Genomic DNA, 23,559 nt, shown 5'->3' on the forward strand with positions numbered 1-23,559 from the left:
GTTGAAAAAGGCGTTGTTATTGTTGTGTGAGCTTGACCACTTCCCGGGGTAGAGGTGTTAGGGATCTGGTTTACCTCTCACGGAGATCCACTTTCTGACATAGTGGTTTGGGATGGAAGGAGCTACACGTACCAGGTCTCTTTTGAGGAGAAACAGCGGCGTAGCCCCACGGTGGGCGCCAACTTGTTGATGCAACAAATACGGGACCAAGGATGGTAGCTGGGATGGTCAGGCAAAAGGGTTGAAGGGTTCAACTTTGCCTAACGCAGGTCGCGGGGTCCCTCCACGTTTGCAAAACGTGGAAGGAGGTTCACTAGTATGTTTGGATTATTTGCTTTGAAGTTCTTTCTCCAAGGCCGGCTCGGATCCAGAAAAGAAAGCAAATAGAATGAATGAGGTGAATTTTATGAAGAGTTATTTCGAATGACAAAGAACTCTTTGAATGACCAGAGATTAAGGAATCTCTCTGCCTTTTCGGGATGTCTTTGAAGTGTTTATGAGCTGTCTTCTTATAGTGGAAGACACCTCCCGAAATGGTATGGATTATACTAGCGAGACCTGTTTGCTTATGGAGGGTTTCCCCTTTTGGGGTTGAAGGCTTTGGACCCCTGGTTAATAGAGTGTGCTTGTGCAGACCTGCTCTGACTTTGTGGGTTGGTGAGCGTGAGTTGGTGGGACGAGCTGTTTGGACATGACTAGTTACTGTTCCTCGATTCCCTCAATTTACAGCTTTTCATCCGATGAACCTTTCAACCTTTTAAGCTCTTTGCATATTGATCATTTTGTTTATCCTTGGGCTACCCCCGTCGTCATCAACATAACAGAAGATTCAGATCCGTTTAATCTGAATGAGATAATTTACCGTACTTCGGTTAGAGCAGGGGAGATAGAAGTGCAGGGTGATGCTTCGCCTGAGCAGGTAAGTACTAGCAGAACTCCAAGGATGGAGGCCGGTCAAGATACTGATCTACAGTTCGGAACTATTAACCAGGCTTTTGAAGGAGAAGTCCTTAATACGCTCAGGTATGGTGACTGCTTAGGAATTCGATTACAGGGGTTCGACAATCAGGTGCGTAAATTAGTTAAAGGGGAGGAGGGGTTAAATCGTGCATCATGAATTTTATAACCTTAAATATCAATGGGGTTACTGGAGCTGAAAAACCAGTGTGGATTCGAAAATTAAAAAGAGAGACTAAGTTCAGCTTCCTGGGCCTTCAAGAAACCCATCAAGCTGGGCTATCAGAGTGTGATATTCGGCGATTTTGGGACAGGAGTCCGGTTGGGTTTGCTTCGGTTGATGCCGTCGGTCGGTCTGGTGGTTTAGCCTCTTGCTGGGACCCTGGAATCTTCTCCGTTGACTCAGTAATTAAGAGTCAGCGGTTCCTTGTGGTCTCTGGCTCTGCAAAAGGCTTGGCTCAAAAAATTAATATTTTGAACACTCATGCCCCGAACGACCTTCCTGGTCGCAGAACGCTTTGGGATTCCATCGTTGACATCAAAATGCAACTAGCTGGATTCTGGGTCATCTTAGGTGATTTTAACGACGTGAGGCAGCCTCATGAGCGTGTTAATTCTCGGTATGATCCTACTTCATCCGCTGAGTTTAATGACTTCATAAGCAGGGCTGGTTTGCTGGAATATAATATGTCAGGTGGTAAATTCACCTACATATCTGATAACTCAGACATTAAATTCAGCAAGCTTGATAGAATCCTAGTATGTGACCTTTTCATGCAACAATGGCCTTTGGCGGAATTAAAGGTCTTGAGAAAGGGTTGGTCTGACCATTGCCCGGTAACGCTGACTTGCGAGGCGTCGGACTTCGGCCCCACGCCGTTCAAACTGTATAATACTTGGCCGGGTCTTAAGGATCTTACCGATATTGTAAATGCAAATTTTGGGCATCTAATAATGTTTGCAAGGGGAGACAAAACCTTGGCAGCTTTGTTAAAAAAACATCAAGACTGATATCAAGAAATGGAGGGCCAAGGTCCGTATTCAGGAAGAAAAGGAGGGCCAAGGTCCGTATTCAGGAAGAAAAGGAGATAGAAGAGTTGCGTAATGAGGCTGAAAGGTTGGAGAAGCTGGCTGTAACAGGTAATCTCACTGCGGGAGAAAAACAACTGCGGGTTGAGACCCGACTAAAGATAAAAAAGGTGGAACTGGCCAGAATTAGAGACCTCCATCAAAAGGCCAGAATTAAATGGTTAAAAGAGGGGGACGAAAACACGCGGTTTTTTCATGGGGTCTTAAATATCAACCGGGCAACGAGCAGGATCAACGGCTTAACCATTGGAGGGGTTTGGGTTACGGACCCAATCATAATCAAAGAGGACATTCGGAGATGGTTTCGTAAACAATTCGCTGAACCAATGAGAAGGAGACCCGACTTCTCTAATTTGGGCTCCCAACTGTCTCCGCAGATCAAGCTGTGTCCCTTGTTGCTGATTTCTCATTGGATGAAATACGTTTGGCGATTAGGAGCTGTGATGGAAACAAGGCCCCGGGCCCGGATGGTTTCACTTTGAATTTTTACAAAAAATATTGGGACCTTTTCAAACCTCTACTTCTAAAAGCTACGGCAGATTTTCATTTGTCAGGCGAGTTTAGTGCGGGCTGCAACGCTTCCTTTGTGGCCTTAATACCCAAGATAAGCGACCCTCAAAGCATGGCTGATTTTCGACCTATCGGGTCAGTTTATAAAATTATTGCCAAACTTCTAGCTAATCGTTTGAAGCCGGTGATGGACCCGCTGATTTCTCAAACCCAATCTGCCTTCGTTGGCAGTAGGAATATCCTAGACGGACCTCTTATAGTAAGCGAATTGGTGACTTGGGCAAAGAAACGTAAAGTAAAAATGTTGATTTTCAAGGTCGATTTCGAGAAGGCCTATGATTCCTTAAATTGGAAATTTTTGTTCAAAGTTATGGAGTACATGGGGTTTCCGGATAAATGGGTTAATTGGATCAAGGGGTGTCTTCGCTCGGCCAAAGGTTCGGTATTGGTTAACGGATCACCAACCGCTGAATTCAAGTTCAAGAGAGGCCTTAGGCAAGGAGACCCTCTCTCGCCTTTCCTCTTTATCCTCGCAATGCAAGTTCTCGACATGTTCATGAAAAGGGCATTATCTTTGGGTTTGTTCCATGGTATCAACCTCCCTAACGGGGGCCCCGTGGTGTCACACCTATGCTATGCCGACGCTATGTTATTCATCGGAGAATGGTCTCCCCATAATGTGGAAAGCCTCAAGTACTTTCTTAGATGCTTGTATCTTGTCACCGGTCTAAAAGTCAATCATAATAAATGTCAAATTTTTGGTGTGGGTGTGGATGAAGTGGAAGCGACTCAAATGGCACGTACGCTAAACTGTGAGGTGGGGAAATTCCCATTCACATACTTGGGGGTCCCTATTGGGGCAAATATGAAACGCACAACACATTGGCAACCCGTGGTTGAGAAGCTTCAAAAGCGGCTCTCATCTTGGAAGGCAAGGACTTTGTCTTTTGCGGGACGTGTTACTCTTGCGAAAGCGGTACTTGGGAGCCTCCCTTCCTACTATTTATCTATTTATATTGCTCCTAAAGCCGTCATAAAAAAACTCGAAAGCATAAGGAGGACGTTTGTGTGGGGCATAACGGCTTTGGGTGGCAAAATAAATTGGGTTCGGTGGGACAAGATGACGAAACTTAAAGCTAAGGGTGGGCTAGGTATTGGGGGTATCCGCGCCCTCAATTTGGCAATGATTGCCAAGTGGTGGTGGAGGTTTAAAAAAGAGCCAAATCAGCTTTGGGCTTCGGTTATAATGGCCCTACACGGACATGGCTCAGACAAAAAACTGATCCCGGTTAAGAAGACCCTCCCGGGAACTTGGAAGGACATTGGAGGCGTTGACGAAGCCTTGTTAAGGGCTGATTTCAACTTGAAAGATAAGTTAAAGGCCAAGGTGGGAAACGGACAAAAAATCCGCTTCTGGAAAGACCCTTGGTTAACAGGTGTGCCGTTAATGGAGGAGTACTCGGATCTGTATACGCTGGCCAAAAACAAGAACAACACAGTGGCAGCAAATAGGGCCGGTTCGGGTGATAGCGCTGGGTGGAGCTGGGATTGGAGAAGAGAACCGTTCAGAGATAGTGAGTGGGATCATATCGGGGAGTTGATGTCACGGCTGTCTCAGGTTCACATATCAGATGCAAATGATTCATGGGTGTGGGATTGTGAAACGGGCAACGAGTTCTCAGTGAAGAATATTCGTTTGGAAATGGAAAATGCAAGCCAGGTTCAAGACAATGGGTCAGAATTTTTTTGGAATTCTTGGGCTCCTCTAAAGGTTAATTACCTTATATGGAGAGCCAGGATGGGGAAAGTGGCAACGAAGAAAGAGCTGCACAAGAGAGGTATCAACATCCAGGATCTGGTTTGCTCCAGGTGCGGTTATGGGATCGAAACGGCGGACCACTTATTTGCTGACTGCCTGCTGGCAAGAAGTGTTTGGTGGCAGATTTGTGTGTGGCTAAAAATACCTATTCCGTCAAACGCGACCTCTTTAAGGGATATTATGGATGCAATTTCACAGAACCCGGGCGCAAAAAGATGGAAGAAGCTGGTTAATCTGGTTGCTCAGGCTACGGTCCGGAGGATATGGAACACACGTAATGCTAAAATTTTCGAGGGGAAGAACACATCCATTCAGGCTACTGTTGAATTAATAAAGGAGGATAGCTACACTTGGGCAATGCATCGCTCAAATTCTACAGTTACCTGGGAGAAATGGCTTAGTTTCGATGTTAGCTCTATGTTGTAATTCGGTGACACTTTTGTTTGTTTGTCGCCTTTTTTTTCTCTACTTTTGTTTGTTCCCCAGCTTCTTGCTGATTTCTATATATATATATATATATATAGAAGTTTTCGCCGTCCAAAACAAAAAAAGCAGGGAAATAAAAGTAAAAAGGAAAAATCATAATTATTGGCCTTTTATCCCGCATCTCTATTTTTTTACCACATATAACTTTAACATATATATATTTTTTTTTAAATCCTAGAATCGAACATTTTATTCTCTTTGACACGAGTATGATATTTGTTGGAAAAACAATTTCTTTTTTGAAAATCTTTCTGTATAATATGTAAGCCTGCGTTATTATACATATTAGGTTATTTAATTCTATATATGAGGTTGCGTAATATGTTTAAAGGTTAGGTATTATAAATAATACATAACTGTGACCGATTGTTATACATACGTTACATGATTATACTCACTTCATACGAGCCAAAGGTTTTACCATAGTGGCCTTTCGGCCATTGGATTTCCTTTGGAATTGATGATGGGTCGTGTCACTAGTGATGTCAATGATAATGATTGCGGGTGTAGGTGGTATTTTTCCTATGGGTGTTCTCAGACGACTAGGTTTTGTTGGACATAAAAAAAATAGGCAAATTGAAAATAAATAATTCCACCTAACTCAATTTTTCCGATAATAATCTCAAGTCAGTTATTGGCCGATAATAATCCGAACTGGTCAATTTTTTTTATAATAGTCCGCCGTTAAAATAGCTTAACGGAGTTAATTATTTTTCCGAATTACAAACCGATGTTTTTGGGCTTTTGATCAGAACGAGGATACGAGTCGATTGATGTAAAAATTACCTCGAAATACTTCCCCAACCCATGAAAACAGTGCTTCAATTCGGGTGTTTAAACTTCCAATTAACAAAAAATCAAGCAATTTCGAGCACAATTTCGAGGTAAGTTTTACATCAATCGACTCGTATCCTCGTTCTGATCAAAAGGTCTGAAAACATCGGTTTGTAATTCGAAAAAAAAACTTACCTCCGTTAAGCTATTTTAACGGCGGACTATTTTACAAAACATGTAGGATCGTGCGACGATCTGAATGAGTCGATCGGAAGAGCTCTCGTATGTTTCAGAGGCGGAATACTAAGAAACACACTTCAAAACAGCTTGAATTACACTCTAAACCTCTTTTCTATTGATATAACAGTGAATACAATCAGAAAGATATCCGGCAGCACCTCGGTATCAAGTTACTCAATCGTTACAAATGAATCCGTTTGAGACCTATATATACTAGTTCCTGTCCGTTTGAAACATGCTTCAAACGGAACCTTCATTCAAACGGGCAGCTTTCAAACGGAAGCATTCTCTTCAAACGGCCAGCTATCCTCTCAAACGGCCAGCCTTCAAATCTCTTGATTTCTTGCCTAATCTGAACTGCAACAAACCCTGGACTCGACATAAGACGAAGACGACAGATGACTGCACCAACAGACTCCCCCTCAGATGTTGACGAGTCTTAAAGGTCGAGTCTTTACAATCTTCCGTCTTTATCAATCCTCTAAGCTCCTCTCTGATTCTATCTTTAGACTCCCCCTCTCGATTTGCTGGTATTCCTTTGTTCTTCAGCAATATCTTCAAGATCATTGTCTGGCCTTCACAAATTTGATTTTCAGGATCGAAACTTGGCTTTCTTCAACGGATATTGTAACCTGGCTTTCTATCTTTAGCTCCAAGATTGAAATCTGACAATTCCTGCACATTCTTATCCCAGAAATAAAATTTCTAATTTTATCACTTTACGTGCACCAACACCTGACTCCCTCTCATACATACCAACAAATATTCTCTCTCAATTTTCTTTCACTATGATGAACCACTTAGGAAGGTTATATTATAAAAATATTTAAGTTTGTACAGACACTCCCCCTCAAATTATGCTCGTCATGTTTAGCACTTGGAATTTTGAAAATTTGTTTTTCAATATTAGTTGTCTAAAATCTTTTTGGATTTTACTGAAAGAGACTTGAAATACAAGAACAAAAATATTTACAGACAATATTTTTGTGAGTTTGTGTAAGAGGATCATATCAGTTTTGAGACATATCACTAACACCATTAAGCTTGATTTCATTTTAAGTTCTAAACAATTTACCTAGATTGTCAGTATATGGATCCACTTAAATTTTCATACAAACTTCAATTGATCCGAGATACGATATTAATGTTTTAGAAACTTAAACTTAATTGTGTATCACTCCACTCGAATATACTCCCGTATCCAGATCCCAAATATTCAGTCTTACAGGTGAGTATACGATATTAATGTTTTAGAAACTTAAACTTAATTGTGAGTATACCACAGCTGATATCTGTAACGGGGTAAATGCGAAACCGTGAGAGCTCAGGTCAGAACTTCCGTTTAGCAGAGAGATGACGGCTAGACTTTCGGTGGGTCCCCTTTAGAGGATCTTTTGATTACAACAGCAATGACTATCAATTTTATTGTTTCATCGATTTGCTGGGGCGGCGCTTTTTCAAGCATTTGCAGAAAGTATTATCCGGGGACTAGGTCAGTATTTCCATACAGCAGAAGTCCCGGGATAATACCCCAGATATCACTGAGCATAAAGACCTAGTATCTCAGAATACGGGACCTTTCAAACAAGATTTCGGGGGTTACCCATATATTCAAGAATAGTTACCCACGAATCAAGCAAGTTTGAATTTAGGTTTATATCTCGTTTCAATTTACTAAATGTGCGAAAATCTACTGACACATCCGTAGTAAGATTGTTTATCACTTTTAAACTTTTCAAATCTTTAGCATGTTATGATAGTCCACTGATGTACTATCATTTCCTCTTTTCACAACGAAACTCATTTTTGATTTTATCATGTTTTTGGCTTTTTCAAATTTTCTAATGTTTTTGGATTTTCTGAAATTTCCCTACTCCCCCTAAAATGCAAACACATTTCAAAGGAAATTTGAAAATTTATAGACACTTGACACCAATTGTAAACATAGAAAACAATACAAACTATACAGAATCTTGACAACTGATATCGAATCACATCAAATCTCAATTCACTCGGCATCAACAATCAGAACTCCCCCTTTCAACAAACCATTTTCTCATTTAGATTTCAAAACACTTAAGTTTGTTTTAATCAAAATGATTTTTTCGGAAAATGAGTTTGTGATTACCACTTTTGAATTTAACACTTATGAAGCATGGGGATATGGTTCATCATTTTGTTTATCAATCACATATGAATAATAAATCAAGTACAACTTAATGTCCCTGATTTATCATTTGCAGTCTGTACCAATTGTAGAATATAACTAACTCAAACATAAAACTACAAATACCAATTGAAGATCAAAATACCATATGTAGGTTTTGCTGTAGGAATGAAACATCTACAGAAACCTTTTTACCAACTGTACGATTTAAACAGAAAGATGCCGATTCCTGCTTCTCAATTACCAACCTGGAAGCTCCGGCATAGTCCTTTAACCTGTAATCATTTAAACACTATTCAAAAACTTTCAAAGAAACTTTTCAAACACTAGAATGATGCCGATTCCTGATCCACGATATAAACTTGGGATCTCCGGCATAGTCCTAAGACTATCATGGGAAGCAAACTTCCATCCAAGTCTTTTCAGACTTGATGGCTTTTAGTTCTTGAGCAGTAGGGTTGTATGTCGCCTTTTTAGTTGCGTAAAAATCTTTTACCCCCTTAGCTCTCCCACTTAACATTTTCCCAAAAATCTTTTTAACATTCCCGTTGAATGTTTTCTCGACATCAAATTCTTTTTCTTCATTGTAAAATTGATTTGAAATTTCAATTTTTCCAACTTTCTTTTTAACTTCCTCAAACTTCAGTGATGGAAACTCTTCATCATTCACTGAAATCTTCTTTTCAACTTGTGGCTTTTCTGGCTTTGTGGAACCAGATTCATCGCCGACATTTACATCACCCTTCTTAGCAACCCACACTTGGTTGTCTTTTCCTTTCTTTTCATACCTCTTCTTTGTAGAACACTCACCAACCTCAAATGTTGAATTTTCAAAAACTTTAGGTTTTTCTGTTGATGGTTCAGAATCAACAACCTTTTCTTTTAATTTCTGAGAAACTCCCTGTTTTGTTTTGGCAATTTTTGGACAATTCCATGCAATGTGACCAGCTTCATTGCATTTAAAACAGGTTCGAGTATCTCTCGGATGAAATACTCCAGTTCCATTCCTTCTTCTCTCAGCAAGAAACTCTTGATTTGATTGTTTCCAGAACGGTTTCTTCTGTTCATCTTCCGAGCTTCCACCTGACATAAATTCAGTTTTGTTTTTAGAATCTTTCATATTTTTATCATTTTCTGGTGGAACATAACCTAAACCTTTCTTTTTGTAGCTACGATTTTGGTTAGGTTTCCTTTGAAAACCAGAACCAGAATTGTAACCCTTTTTCTTATTTAAACGTTGTTGAACTCTAGAAGTATATTTTTTAGGGTTTTCGAAACTTTTCAAAACTTTTAACTCAGAAATATTAATTTCTATTAGTTTGAAAGTTTTGTTAACCAATTCTGTTTTAATGCTCATTATAGGAAACTCTTTGTTGTAATATAATTTGTCAGAACCATTCAAAGTATAAACAACTTCAAATGTTTCATCATTCAAATCTGACTTTGATAACAAAAATTCTTTACTATAAGACCGTTTCACCGACGACTTTTTACTGTTGACTGACGAATTTGACCCTCCTAACCCAGACTTTGATTCGGAATCCTCAACACCTGATCGACCACCTTTTTGATTAATTCAGACTCATGATTAGTATCGGAAGAGGTAAACGTGACATCAATGTTGTCTGGTAAAACGTCAGTTGTATCGATTTTAAGCTTTATATTGACTGCTTTCTCAAGTTGCTCCTCGTTTGGTTTCCTAGGAGAATACCCATCCCAAATTGGAGGCGGACACTTGTTATAGCTAACAGTCGGTTTCTTACCACAGTCTTTCTTTTCTTTCGGCTTCTCATTCTGAAAAGCTTCCATACCTGCAACAGTTGGGTAAACACGATCAATGAGATAATCAGAGGTAGAATAGCTTAACAATAATCGCCTAATTCTCTTATTTTCAATCTTTTCAGTTTCCAACTCTTGCTTCCATTTTGCATTCTCTTCAATGTAGAAGTTAATCGCATTTTGTTTTGACATCAAAGTTGCATTCATCATTGTCAGTGCTTGTTCTCCTTCTGAGTTTGTCTTTTGGAGACCAGTTACTGTTTTGTTCAAGACATCGTACGATTCTTTTACGTAGTTGAGATTAAACAATAACTGCTCCTTCTTCTTCTCGTACTCAGCTATAATGTCGTCTTTTGCAACACAATCCTTGCAATTTTCCAAACACTTTTCGCAAGGCTTAACTACTTCAACAATCTTCTCAACCTCGATTGTTTTTACAACTTCAATCACTTTTTCCACTTCGATCACCTTTTCTTCTTCTTTCTCAACCTCGGTAATCTTCTCAGCAACACTTTCAACATTCTGAACATCACCTTCAGATTCCTTCTGTTGTTCTCTAGCATCTCTTTTCTCCTTTAGTTTCTCCATCCGTTCTGCAAAATAGAAATGAAGACTTTCGGGAGAAAGATAAGATTTAGCAATGTTAATATGTTTCTCTTCCTCATCATCACTATTACTATGATCTGGTGATTGATCAAAATGAACCAATTTTTCAGAATCAGCATCTGAAACACCAGAATCAGATGGTGTTTTATCAAATACAACTGCCTTTTCTGAAACAACCTCATTCTTTACACTTTCATCAGAACTCAATAAATTCTCATCTGAATCCTCTGAAATTTCTCCAGATCTTTCTGAAAGTTCATCAATACTTTCTGAATTTCCATCAGATGCAACAGACTTCTCATCCTCACTAGACACATTCACCCCAATCGATTTCATCCAAATGGCAAACATGTCTGGCTCTCGGACGATTTTGGCAATGAAAGCTTTAAATTCTCCTTTCTCATCTACAAACATATCCCAACTAAAACCTTCTGGTAGTTTCTCATCATCTTGATCAATAATGCGTGTTGCTTTGCCTTCAGATGATATGTAATCACTCCAGCTAAAATCTACCAGACATGCTCTTTTGGAATCTTCGATCTTTCTCCCATGAGCCGTCTGCGGTTCTTGAGATTGACCAACTTCTTGATAGATAGCTTTACGGTAGTAGTCATCTTTCCCGAATGGATTCTGTGCTCCACTAGCTTCTCTTCCTTTGCACTCCCGCTTGAAATGACCTTTCTCCCTGCATCGAAAACAAGTAACTTTAGATTTATCAAAACCTAAAGTAGATACATGAGCATCAAGAAAGTCATTTCTCCCGGTGATGGTCTTGAACTTCTCAGCACGTCGAAGAACACTTGCAAGACACCATTTGATATCCATGAGTTCCATTTCTTCAGCGTCTATCTGATCGTAATCCTCTTTGGTGAGCATAGGATTTCCGATCCGACCAGCAACCAGACCTTCATAGGATAACAGAACTGAACCCAGAAGTGCCATGTGGTCTTTCGCAGTGTCTTCAGAGAAGCTTTATCCTTCTGGAAGATTGAGAGCTATGTTACATTGAATCACATATCCATTTCCAGTTTTTGTACTCTGAGACTGATAACTTATGTTTGTCTCTTTAGGATTTACACTCGGAAATGATGAAAACCCGCTGCTACTCTTGTTAGAACCCTGATCAACTTTGTCTGATGAATCTCCAGCACTGAATGCAGTTTGAATTTTCGGACTTTTCTCAGCTTCAGGAACTGAAACACTACCTTTGTAGTACATTTTCACATCCTGTTGACCACTTGGACTGTTCATCCTAGCGATCTTCTCCTGTTCTAGATCCTGACTTTCAATTTTCTCGATAAACTGTGAAATTGTTAACCCGTCATAAACACCTGTGTTCTTCAACTTGTCCACCCACTCCTCACGATCTTTCCTAATACTCAACATCGACATCGATCGAACTAGGTGACAATATCTTTCAATCAGCTTCTTTGTATCCTCTCCCGGTAAGCTGCTGAACAGATCAAATTCTTTCTTTAGCAACGCCTTCTTGCTTTTAATCATATTCTCACTGCCTTCAAACTTGACTTTAAGTGCATCCCAAATTGATTTTGCAGTTTTGTCATGCTGAAGTAGAATAAAAATGTCTTCCTTGATAGCTTGTTGAAGCAGACTGATCATCATCTTTTCTGCTTTGTACATAATCCGTTTTTGATCTGTGAACTCTGATAACTCTTTGGTAACATGTAATTCAGTTTCAGGCAACACATATTTCTTTAATATACACTCCCATGATCTAAGATGATTTGCCTGAACCCGGTTTTCGAATCGATCTTTCCACCCATAATATTCTTCGATACTCATCAATCTAGGGGGCTTTTGGGTGGTTCTCGTCTCATTCTCTGAGTTCATTGCTTGAGCAATTGCGGCTGGAGTAGACGGTGTTGCGAAAGCGTTGTAGAATTCGGTACTCATGTTTCACAGATTTCAAACGGACAACAAAGTTTCAAACGATAGTTGATTCAAACGGTGGACCTTCAAACGGTGGACCTTCAAACGGAACAGGTTCAAACGATCACTGATCTTTCAAACGATTGGTCCACTTTTCAAACGAACGGTTGAAACGGTGAATGATTTCAAACGGTCGATCAAATTTTCAAACGATAGAACCAAGTTCAAACGATTGGACAATAGTTTCAAACGATGGGAACTATCTTCAAACGATCAGTTCAAACGATAGTCCTTGATTCAAACGACAGAAGCTGTTTTTTCAAACGGAACACCTATGAAGTCATCATTTTTCAAACAGACAATCAATTTTTACTGATTTTACTTTGAATTTTAGTCTGAAACTTGTAAGGCTTTGTTAACCATCAATTCCGAATACAGTGTGAAGTTTTGAGCTAATTTCAATCGTGAAAATTATCAATTTTGAACAGAAGGAGTAGAAAGTCAGATTTCCAAGCTGAATATGGCAAGAACTCCTCGTCCTGAGCTCTGATACCAATTGTAGGATCGTGCGACGATCTAAATGAGTCGATCGGAAGAGCTCTCGTATGTTTCAGAGGCGGAATACTAAGAAACACACTTCAAAACAGCTTGAATTACACTCTAAACCTCTTTTCAATTGATATAACAGTGAATACAATCAGAAAGATAACCGGCAGCACCTCGGTATCAAGTTACTCAATCGTTACAAATGAATCTGTTTGAGACCTATATATACTAGTTCCTGTCCGTTTGAAACATGCTTCAAACGGAACCTTCATTCAAACGTGCAACTTTCAAACGGAAGCATTCTCTTCAAACAGCCAGTTATCCTCTCAAACGGCCAGCCTTCAAATCTCTTGATTTCTTGCCTAATCTGAACTGCAACAAACCCTGGACTCGACATAAGACGAAGACGACAGATGACTGCACCAACAAAACAAATTGAACAGTTTGGATTATTATCGACCAATAACTGAGTTGGGAATATTATCGGCCAAATTGAGAAAGGCGAGATTATTTAAATCCAATTTGCCAAAAAAATATAGTAAGGAGTAACTAAGTGTTGGGTGTCGAATCCGGCAAATAAATATAAAACAAACCTACTTGACACACTAAAAATTAGTATGAATGGAAGTTAGGTTCGTGTCCACAGGGATACAGATTAATTAATTAATTAATTATGCCACAGATACGGTTGTTTTGAAAGGGGGGTTTTAGTTTAACTAAAATGTAAAAACAACTTATAATTTTTAGATTAAAAAGTAAAAGCTAATAAAAGTGGTTTGAAAATTTCAGATGTTAAAAACTAATTTCAACACCGGGCAATTTCTTGATTCGGTTCGACTTACGATCATTAACGGTCACGACGCAATGATCCTTTTTAAATAATAGTTTATATCGACACTAGACGTCACACAGTTCGGACCTCCACTTTATTTAATGTCTAACCAAACACCGTTCGTTGATTAGAGCCAACCCGCTACTCTAAGCTCACGCCGTTTGGATTTTAGCGTGCAGGTTGCGGGATAGAAGTGTCAATTACAATCAAACACTCACGCCGTTCGGAGTGTTTAATTCTATTATATTATATAATAAAGAAGAATCATGTTATAATAGTATACCAATAAAGAACAATAAACAGGTTGTGGTGATTGCCTAGGTTCAAATTAAACAAAAGAGGTTATATGATCTATTCCAATAAAACAATTTATTTCATCATTAGTTTAAAGATTATTTCCCTATGCAGATGTAACTGAGAATTGGGACATTTTTTTTTCATCAATAGCAAACCAAATTTGAATGATAAGCAACATATAATCAAACCTAAAATGAACATATTAAACCTGAATAAATCGGGGTGTCGAATGTCTTTCACATTGAATGAACCAAAATCGAAACTGTCGTCTACACCGAAATCATCCAATCATGGCCTGCAGTGAAAGCGAATGAAGCAAAATCGAACGATCCAAAGTCTGGAATTGTCGACTTAAGTCCAAAATCAGGGTTTTGGTGTAGACGATGGTTTCGATTTCGAAGATAAATCGTGTTCTTCTTGATTTAAGTTAGAAAGAGTCAAATAATGAGGTATTTATTAACAAACTCTACATTTCTTAACATCTTTAATTTCTTCAGCCCCTTGCATTCTTCAACGTATCTATATACTAATTCATTCATATGCCTACAAGTCTTCACATGGTTCACGTCGGTTTGTTACCGGAAAATCGGTGCGTCAAGATCAACCAACCCCACATACACATCAACGGACGCAACTGTCTTCTGAAAATATATAATGTAAAATTGAAACGGAAGACCATAGGATTCGAGCCATGGAATTAAATGTACGGAGCGATGGAAGATTTGATATCAATCTGATGTTGTTTTGTTGGTGGTGTTTTTGTCAAATGAAGTAAACGGTGGAAAAGTGGGTTAATCTTTAAACGGTGGGATAGTGATACCGTAAAGATGGAAAAGTGGGTTAATCTTAAACGGTGGGAGAGGGATAGACGCGATGTTTAAAGAATCCAAGTTGGTTTTTGTATTATGTAGTAATAGTAATTCTATAATAATTTTGGGTTCAAAGACAAACTCAAAATATTATTCGTTCCTTGTATCAAAAATTAAAACTTTATTAGGGTTCTAAAAATTGATTGAACTTTATTAGAAAAATTGAAAAATTAATAAGTTGATCAGATTTATTAACAATCTAATATTTTGCGGATCGAATCCGTATGAAAAAAAGAATCATATAAACAAACCATTAAAATAATTGAATCTTAAATGACTATTTCACATATGTTCTTGAACCAAAACAAAAAAAAAATACACCCTGATGTCGAAACTATAAAAGACTAGCCGGACATGATGGCTGGTTCAATCATTACAAGTACGAAACAAAACACGCAATGAATTAAAACTTACGAAACAAAATAATAATGTTTTGTTGTTCTAGAAATCACAAACGACAAAGTGTCTTCGCGGATCTCGATCTCCAGGACTCCAGCCGTCAAATGATAATCCCCCCAATGTTGGTGATGATTGTTACCCTTTTCCTTCTTTTTCGTTTTCTTGTTGTTGGCTCGCAGCCCACATATTTGTTTTTTTTTTAGCACAACAAATTCAATCTAAAAAGATTCTCTCATAAACAATTATTATTTTGTATTTAGTTGTTCACTGATATTTCTTCTTGTGATGTCACGAATATCCAAAGCAAACCAACATTGATTATATTACTCTTTTTGTGATTTATGAACTTTAGCTTAGTACACATCCAGCTCACTTTGTTCACTAGCTCGTGAATTTGTATTTCGACTTACTCCAATGCTTTCGTACTTCGCCACCGCTCCTCACCTACAAAATCATTAAAACGTCCAAAGTAGACTCCGTTCTACAAACACGTATTTTCCAAAATAATGGAATATCTGTAGTATTAATGCCTAAAATGCAATTAAATATGCACGCTAAAATATGGTAAAATATACCTAAAAATGCAACTAACACTAAGATACTTTATTTATTACATTAAGTACACGTAGTAAAAGTAAATCAATTTTTTTTTTTTTTTGCATTTGTAGCATTGACACATTTTCTTTTTCACTTGGATCCTTTTTTTCAAACAACGCTCGAGACAATCCAGCGCAGACTCACAAAAAGGATCTTCAATCACATACCTGCAACCTGCTTCTACCTCTTGCACCATCCTCTCTTCTGCAACTATTAATTTTATATATTTGGTATTATCAAAATTGACAATCTAGTCTCACATGTTTTTAAACGGTCATTTGAAGGTTAAGGCTTCCGTGGTAGCCTTCCTACTTAAACGACTCTTTGAAGGTTAGGACTGTGTCATAGTTCTTACGTTTAGACAATCGTTTAAGTTAAGAGGTGGGGTATTTGAGTTTGAGGGTAGCGTATTTTAGTACGGCCCTTAATCCCTTACTAAGACCATAACAAATAATTGTTTTCCTTATATTTTAGATGAACATTAATAGATTAATATATCAATGCTTTTAATACAACAAAATCATGTCTATATAATGCTTTTTGTGTGTAATATGTAATAAAGAATATCAAATCATAGTAAGATTTTGGGTATAAAGATTCAGTTGTGTAAAACTATAACCTTACAAAACAAATTACCCTTTTCATTTGCTCTACACACAAGGGTTAGAACCAAAATAATAATAATAATATTGAATAAGATTGTCACCAATCGGTCTATAAGTATATTTGTTTACACTTAGACATTCTTGTTCATAAAAAAAATACCTACAAACCCTTCCCTTCCATGAGACATCATTGATCTGCCTCAAAAATTATATTTGTGTACACTTTAAACTTATTGTATTTAACTTACAAAGCATATGTGAAGCGAACAGAACGAGCACTAACATAATCATGAACAAACTTTTTCCCATCTCAAACTTGATAACGAATTTATAAGTAATTAATACAAATGGAAATAGGCGACTTATATAATGTAAAGTATAGGTGGATGTCTTTATATGTTATATAACGAAGAGTTTAACAAACTTTTGATCTAGCTAGTTACCTAAATTATTGACTAAATTATAGAAGACGTTATTTATGTTCATACCAAATGTGCCCTTTACCTTAAAATAATATAGAAAACTTACTTTATGTTTGAAAACCCTTTATAAGGATAATTTGGTAATTTTACCTTATTTAATCAAATAAATATACCAAACAAATAATGAACAAATTTTTTTTTGAAAAAAATATAAATAAATACAAAATCCACCCACCTTACTCTCTCTAACTTCTGGTACCACCACCTACCCCCACCAGCCACTAACACCCCATCTCTATGCTTTCTCTCTCTCTCTCTCTCTCTCTCTCACACACACACACAACTCGCCCTCTCTTCAAACCACCAATCACAAGATCTGAAGACCGCAATCACAACCAATGGGTTCCCTATTGTTAGTGGTTTCCCAATAAACCCACCCCTTATACACATACATATACATTCATAGTGTATAGTTCAAATGAGAAAAACTTTTTGTAAGAAGAGAAAAGAAGAAATTTCAACCACTAAAAATGTTTTATTTTACTTCATTTAATATAAGTATTTAATATTACTATAAGGGTAATATGGCAAACCTACAAAGATCATTAACTAGTAGTATTCCTGTTTAATAGCTAACTACATTAAAATTTGTAACTTATCTTCAAAATATATATATTTTTTTTCAAAAAAATAAAAATTAAATTATTTAAAGTGTAGGATAAATTATAATGTGTATATGATAAATTATGGGTTGTGTAGGATAAATTTCAACATGTGTAGGGTAACTTTCAAAAGGTGTAGGGTAACTTTTGATGTGTGTAGTAAAAAAACATTAGTGTGAAGGATGGTAGTTTTTATGACTAATTAATTAGTCAAAGATAATAATAAATAAGATAAATAAAAAAGTATTTAATGTTTTACAATTGTACCCTTTGTTCTTTTTCTTCTCAATTAAATTTTCTTCTCAAATGAACCTTCCCCTATATATATATATATATAAAAGGGTTGGGTTTATTGGGAAAAACCTAGGGGGGAGCAAAAGGAAAAACCCGACCCTACCCGACCATTACCCGACCCGACCCAAGAACCGATCAAACATAAAATACAGAACCGATTCACTACCCTAAATATAGGGTCGGTTCTGGTCCATAGGTCCAAGTCGGGTTTCACCATGAAAAGAACCGAGAACCGACCCGACCCGACCCGACCCTATTTTATATGAAAAATTGGAACCGATCTAAATACCTAGGTACTTGGGTTCGGGTTGGGTATATTTTTGGTTCGGTTTTTGGTTATTTTCGATCCGGACCTAAACTTGCTCACCCCTAGAAAAACCACTAACAATGGGGAACCCATTGGTTGTGATTGTGGTCTTCAGATCTTGTGATTGGTGGTTTCAGGAGAGGGTGAGTTGTGTGTATGTGTGAGAGAGAGAAAGCATAGAGATGGGGTGTTGGTGGCTGGTGGGGGTAGGTGATGGTACTAGAAGTTAGAAAGAGAAAGGTAGGTGGATTTTGTATTTATTTATATTTTCTTTATTTTTTTTTCAAAAAAATCGTTTTGTTCATTATTTGTTAGGTTTATTTATTTGATTAAATAAGGTAAAATTACCAAATTACCCTCATAAAGGGTTTTCAAACATAAAGGACGTCTTCTATAATTTAGTCAATAATTTAGGTAACTAGCTAGAACAAATTTTGTTAAACTCTTCTTTATATAACATAATATAAAGACATCCACCTATATTTTACATTATATAAGTCGCCTATTTCCATTTTTATTGATTACTTATAAATTCGTTATCAAGTTTGAGATGGTAAAAAGTTTGTTCATGATTATGTTAATGCTCGTTCTGTTCGCTTCACGTACGCTTTGTAAGTTAAATACAATAAGTTTAAAGTGTACACAAATATAATTTTTGAGGCAGATCAATGAGGTCTCAAAGAAGGGAAGGGTATGTAATAATTTTTTTATGAACAAGAATGTCTAAGTGTAAACAAACATACTTATAGACTGACTGGTGACAATCTTATTCAATATTTTTACTATTTTTTTTGTTCTAATCCTTGTGTGTAGAGCAAAAGAAAAGAGGGTAGTTTGTTTTGTAAGATTATAGTTTTACACAACTGAATCTTTATACCAAATTCTTACTATGATTTGATATTCTTTATTACATATTTACACACAAAAAAAATTATATATAGACATGATTTTGTTGTATTAAAAGCGTTGATATATTAATCTATTAATGTTCATCTAAAATATAAGGAAAACAATTATTTGTTATGGTCTTAGTAAGGGATTAAGGGGCTGTTTGTTTATTTCTTAATGAGGCTTTTAGTGGTTCAGACCTCTTATTGGTTCAGCACTTAATGGTTCAGAGTTTTTGTTTCACGAGCAGATGTCTGAATGGTTCAGACATTTGCCTCTAAATGGTTAAGATTTATACAGAGAGTCTGAATGGTTAAGACCTCTAATCTGAATTGGTCAGACATTTGCCTCTAAACGGTTAAGCATTATACAGGCTCTTAATGGTTAAGACCTCTTACTGGTTCAACACTTAATGGTTCAGACCTCTTACTTGTTCAACACTTAACCATTCAGATATTGCCAAACAGCCCCTAAGGGCCGTACTAAAATACGCTACTCTCAAACTCAAATACCACACCTCTTAACTTAAACGATCGTCTAAAGGTAAGAACTATGACATAGTCCTAACCTTCAAAGAGTAGTTTAAAAGTAGGAAGGCTACCACGGAAGCCTTAACCTTCAAATGACCGTTTAAAAATATGTGAGACTAGATTGTCAATTTTGATAATACTAAATATATAAAATTAATAGTTGCAGAAGAGAGGATGATGCAAGAGGTAGAACCAAGTTGCAGGTATGTGATTGAAGATCCTTCTTGTGAGTCTGCACTGGATTGTCTCGAGCGTTGTTTGAAAAAAGGATCCATATATGGAGATTGTAAGGGATCTGGAGTGAAAAAGAAAATGTGTCAATGCTACAAGTGCAAAAAAAATTGATTTACTTTCACTACATGTACTTGATGTAATAAATAAAGTATCTTAGTTACTCCTTACTATATTTTTTTTAACGTACAACAAAACCTGGTCATCCGAGTACACCCATAGGAAAAATGCCACCTACACCCGCAGTCATTATCATTGACATCACTAGTGACCAGGGCGGACCCACCTCCAGCCAAAGGTGGGCGAGCGCACCCCTAGGGAAAAAATTTAATGTTATTTTCCGTCGAAAATTCCGTTCGCACCCTTTGGATTTTTCGTCCGCACACCTTAGATAAAAAATGTTATCGATTTATATTTTAAATTTTTTAGTAAACTATGATTTAAAAAAAAAAAAAACTACCTAAATTATATAAACTTATACTACCCAAGTTAACCTAAATACCCAATACCTTAACCCACTATTTCATTAAACATAACTTGCTCACTAATTCCTAGATTATTAACCAAAGCCAACCTAAGTTCAAACTATAATAATTAAAATAAGCCCAATAGTCCCTTAGAATTCCTCCCGCTCTTCCTCTCTTGCATCATCTCCTGCCAATGATCAGCGAACACAGCAGCAGCCACAACAGCACGTCATCAGCAGCCACGAACCGCCGCCGTACGACACCAAACCGCCGCCATCCGACACCAAACCAACCGGAATCCGATAAGGGTAAGTTTTTATGTTTTTTTGATGACTGTAGTTGATATTATAGGAGAAAAAGGGTAATAAAATTCTTGAATAGGTTTGAAATTTCGTGTATTTTGACATTGTTTATGGTTGTTTAGATGATTTTTAGGGTGATTATGTTGTTTAGATGATTTTTTAGGGTGATTACACATGATTTATAGGGCTTGAATAGTTGAAAATTAAAACTGAAACATTATGTTATGGAGCGATGAACTTATGGATAAAAAATGATAATTAAAATTGAAACATTATGTTTTGGATAAATTTCAAAAAATGAAAAGTCGTAGTGCGGCGTTTTAATTATATTTGTAATAAGGTTTGATGTGTTTTTGATGATTATATATATTTAGTTTGATGTTCTTTCGTTTTACATGACCCGACCCGAATCGAATCGAACCGATTTTTTTTTACTTATATACCTATGGGGCCTAAAATTTTTAAAAAAGTTCCTCACCCCTATGGAAAAATTCCTAGGTCCATCACTTCTAGTGACACCACCCGTTATCAATTCCAAAAGAAATCCGCCGGCCGAAAGCCTACTATGGTAAAACCTCTGGCTCATATGAAGTGAGTATAATCATGTAACGTATGTATAACAATCGGTCACAGTTATGTATTATTTATAATACGTAACCTTTAAACATATTATGCAACCTCATATATAGAATTAAATAACCTAATATGTATAATAACGCATGCTTACATATTAAACAGAAAGGTTTTCAAAAAAGAAATTGTTTTTCCAACAAATATCATACTCGTGTCAAAGAGAATAAAATGTTCGATTCTAGAATTTAAAAAAAATATGTTGAAGTTTTATGTGGTAAAAAAATGGCAAATTGGATTTAAATAATCCCAGCTCCTTGTTATTGGCCAATAATAATCCCAACTCATTTAATCACCAATAATAATCCGAACTATTCACTTTTGTTTGTAAATACTCCCAGTTAAAAAAAACTAACTAGGTTAAAAAATTGCTGACGTGACAGGTGGCGTGGCATGCCACATCAACAAATTTGCTGACGTGGCAGTTGATGTAGCATTTTTGATGACGTGGCAGCTGATGTGGCTGTCTGCGTGGCATTTTGATGACGTGGCAACTGATGTGGCAGGTGACGTGGCATGCCACATCAGCAATTTTTTAACCTAGTTAGTGTTTTTTTTTTTTTAACTCGGAGTATTTTACAAACAAAAGTGAATAGTTCGGATTATTATTGGTGATTAAATGAGTTGGGATTATTATTGGCCAATAACAGTGAGTTGGGATTATTTAAATCCAATTTACCTAAAAATATAGAGAAGCATGATAAAAGGCCAACAATTATGATTTTTCCTTTTAACTTTTATATCCATGCAAATACAAAATTGATATCCTCTATATCTTACCCCTTGATTTATCCAAATCAATGGTCTAAGTTTACTACAAACACATTTCATACTTTCATATTTTATTTGATCCAACAATATACATAATTATACAAGAGAATCAATTTCTTCTATAAAAGATTTATAATCCTAAAAATAGAAGAAATTCAAACTATTGATAAAGATTAATCAATAGAAAAGATGAAAACAAAACCTAAAATGGACCTTAGTTATGACAATATGGGGGAAATAAAAGGCAATAGTAACTGTTGTTCACTTTTATTAAAGAGTAAATTACATTATTAAAGAGTAAATTACAGTAATTCTCCTTTATGTTTATACAAAATTTCAAAGATTGTCTTTTGTTTTTAAAAGTGATGAGATTTGTCGTACTTTATATTTATAAATCTTGCGTATTGTGTCTTTTGACCCTAACCAAGTTAAGTTTTTTCATTAAGTTAAGTCACATGAGGGTATTTTAGTCTTTTCCCCTATTTTTTTTCCTTTATCACCACCACCACCTCATCAGCCTCATCACCACCGGTCGATTACCCATACCTACCACCACCCCCACCCTATCCCTCTTTTATTACCCCTAACATCTTATTTCTAAACGTTACCCTTTTCAAATTCCATAGATTAGGTCACCACAACCCCTGTTTCATATCCAATTTCAATCTAAACTCTAGTAAAACTTCTTTAGCTTGTAACAAACTTTGTGTGTGCACCTTAAAACTTAGGTTTTGTTTCCAGTTCAAACGATAAAAATCGGTTTCGTATGCGAATTGGCAAGAAACTATTTCACAAAAGAAAAGAGTAGGATAAGAGATTCTGAAACTTGTGGAGAAAACAACCTGGCAGTTTGAATTGCAGCGTGAAGTGGCAGCTGTGCGATTTTAAAACCACCGTCGTAAGCACCATCACCGCCTGTTCGATTATGGCGGTTGGTTGCAATATAAGGAGCTGGTTGTCAGATGGTGCAGGAGGTGATCTTGATGGGGGCGTCAGGAACCCAGATCTGTAAAATCGCAGATCTTGATCGTTCGAGATCGTGATGTTGATGGAATGGTTGTGGACTTGTGGTAGTCGAACTGAGGCCAGGTTTCTATTGTGTTGGAAATTTCTTTTGGCAGGGTATGGCAACTCATAGGAAGGGGTAACTGGAAATTGCTTTTAAGGTGTTTTTTATTCATGTTTGGGGCGTGTTTGATAATGTGGTTAGGTGATGCCTATTAGGACCCATTTTAGGGCATATTAATTAAAGGATTTTTTAGGGTGTTGGGTGGGGTGGGTGGGGGGGGGGGGGGGGTCAAAGGTGGTGGAAAACAACTAGAGGAAAAGAGGGTTGTGAAGAGTCAAAGAGTGATTTTGTATTTACATATACAAGCTTCGGTTTAATTAAGAACCATCATGAGTTGTGAGAACCATGATAACTTTTATTTCTTGCACGAGTTGGGGCACAATTTTTTGCCAAACGTAAATGAAAATATTATAAATAAATCTGTATTTATAGGGTCAAAGGAACGTGCAAAAACTTAACTTAGTTAGGGTCAAAGGATGTAATGTGCAAGATTTGTAAACATAAAGTATGAATCCCATATAACC

General features: G+C 36.9%; 1 protein-coding gene and 1 long non-coding RNA gene across 2 annotated transcripts; one reads left to right on the plus strand and one right to left on the minus strand.

Annotated features, from left to right (window-relative positions):
* The first annotated feature begins 943 nt into the window (after positions 1-943).
* LOC110892801 lies at positions 944-2,528 on the plus strand. The gene is made up of 3 exons (XM_022139948.1): positions 944-1,023; positions 1,272-1,716; positions 1,923-2,528. The coding sequence occupies exons 1-3, from the start codon at positions 944-946 to the stop codon at positions 2,526-2,528; spliced, it is 1,131 nt and encodes a 376-aa protein (XP_021995640.1).
* Positions 2,529-19,535: 17,007 nt separating this feature from the next.
* Positions 19,536-23,220, minus strand: LOC110894805. The gene is made up of 2 exons (XR_002566716.2): positions 22,809-23,220; positions 19,536-19,860 (listed from the first exon to the last, which is right to left on the minus strand). It is a non-coding gene; the product is annotated as an uncharacterized LOC110894805 (long non-coding RNA).
* Between the last annotated feature and the right edge of the window lie 339 nt (positions 23,221-23,559).

This window comes from Helianthus annuus, chromosome 12 (assembly GCF_002127325.2).
Source record: "Helianthus annuus cultivar XRQ/B chromosome 12, HanXRQr2.0-SUNRISE, whole genome shotgun sequence".
Lineage (NCBI taxonomy): Eukaryota > Viridiplantae > Streptophyta > Magnoliopsida > Asterales > Asteraceae > Helianthus > Helianthus annuus.

Bases quoted from the DNA above. Each gene is read 5' to 3' on its own strand.
- LOC110892801 (XM_022139948.1), top strand. From the start codon at position 944: ATGGAGGCCGGTCAAGATACTGATCTACAGTTCGGAACTATTAACCAG. The intron at 1,024-1,271 runs GTATGGTGACTG...ATTTTGGGACAG, and splicing joins GAAGTCCTTAATACGCTCAG to GAGTCCGGTTGGGTTTGCTT. The intron at 1,717-1,922 runs GTATGTGACCTT...AATGTTTGCAAG, and splicing joins GCAAGCTTGATAGAATCCTA to GGGAGACAAAACCTTGGCAG.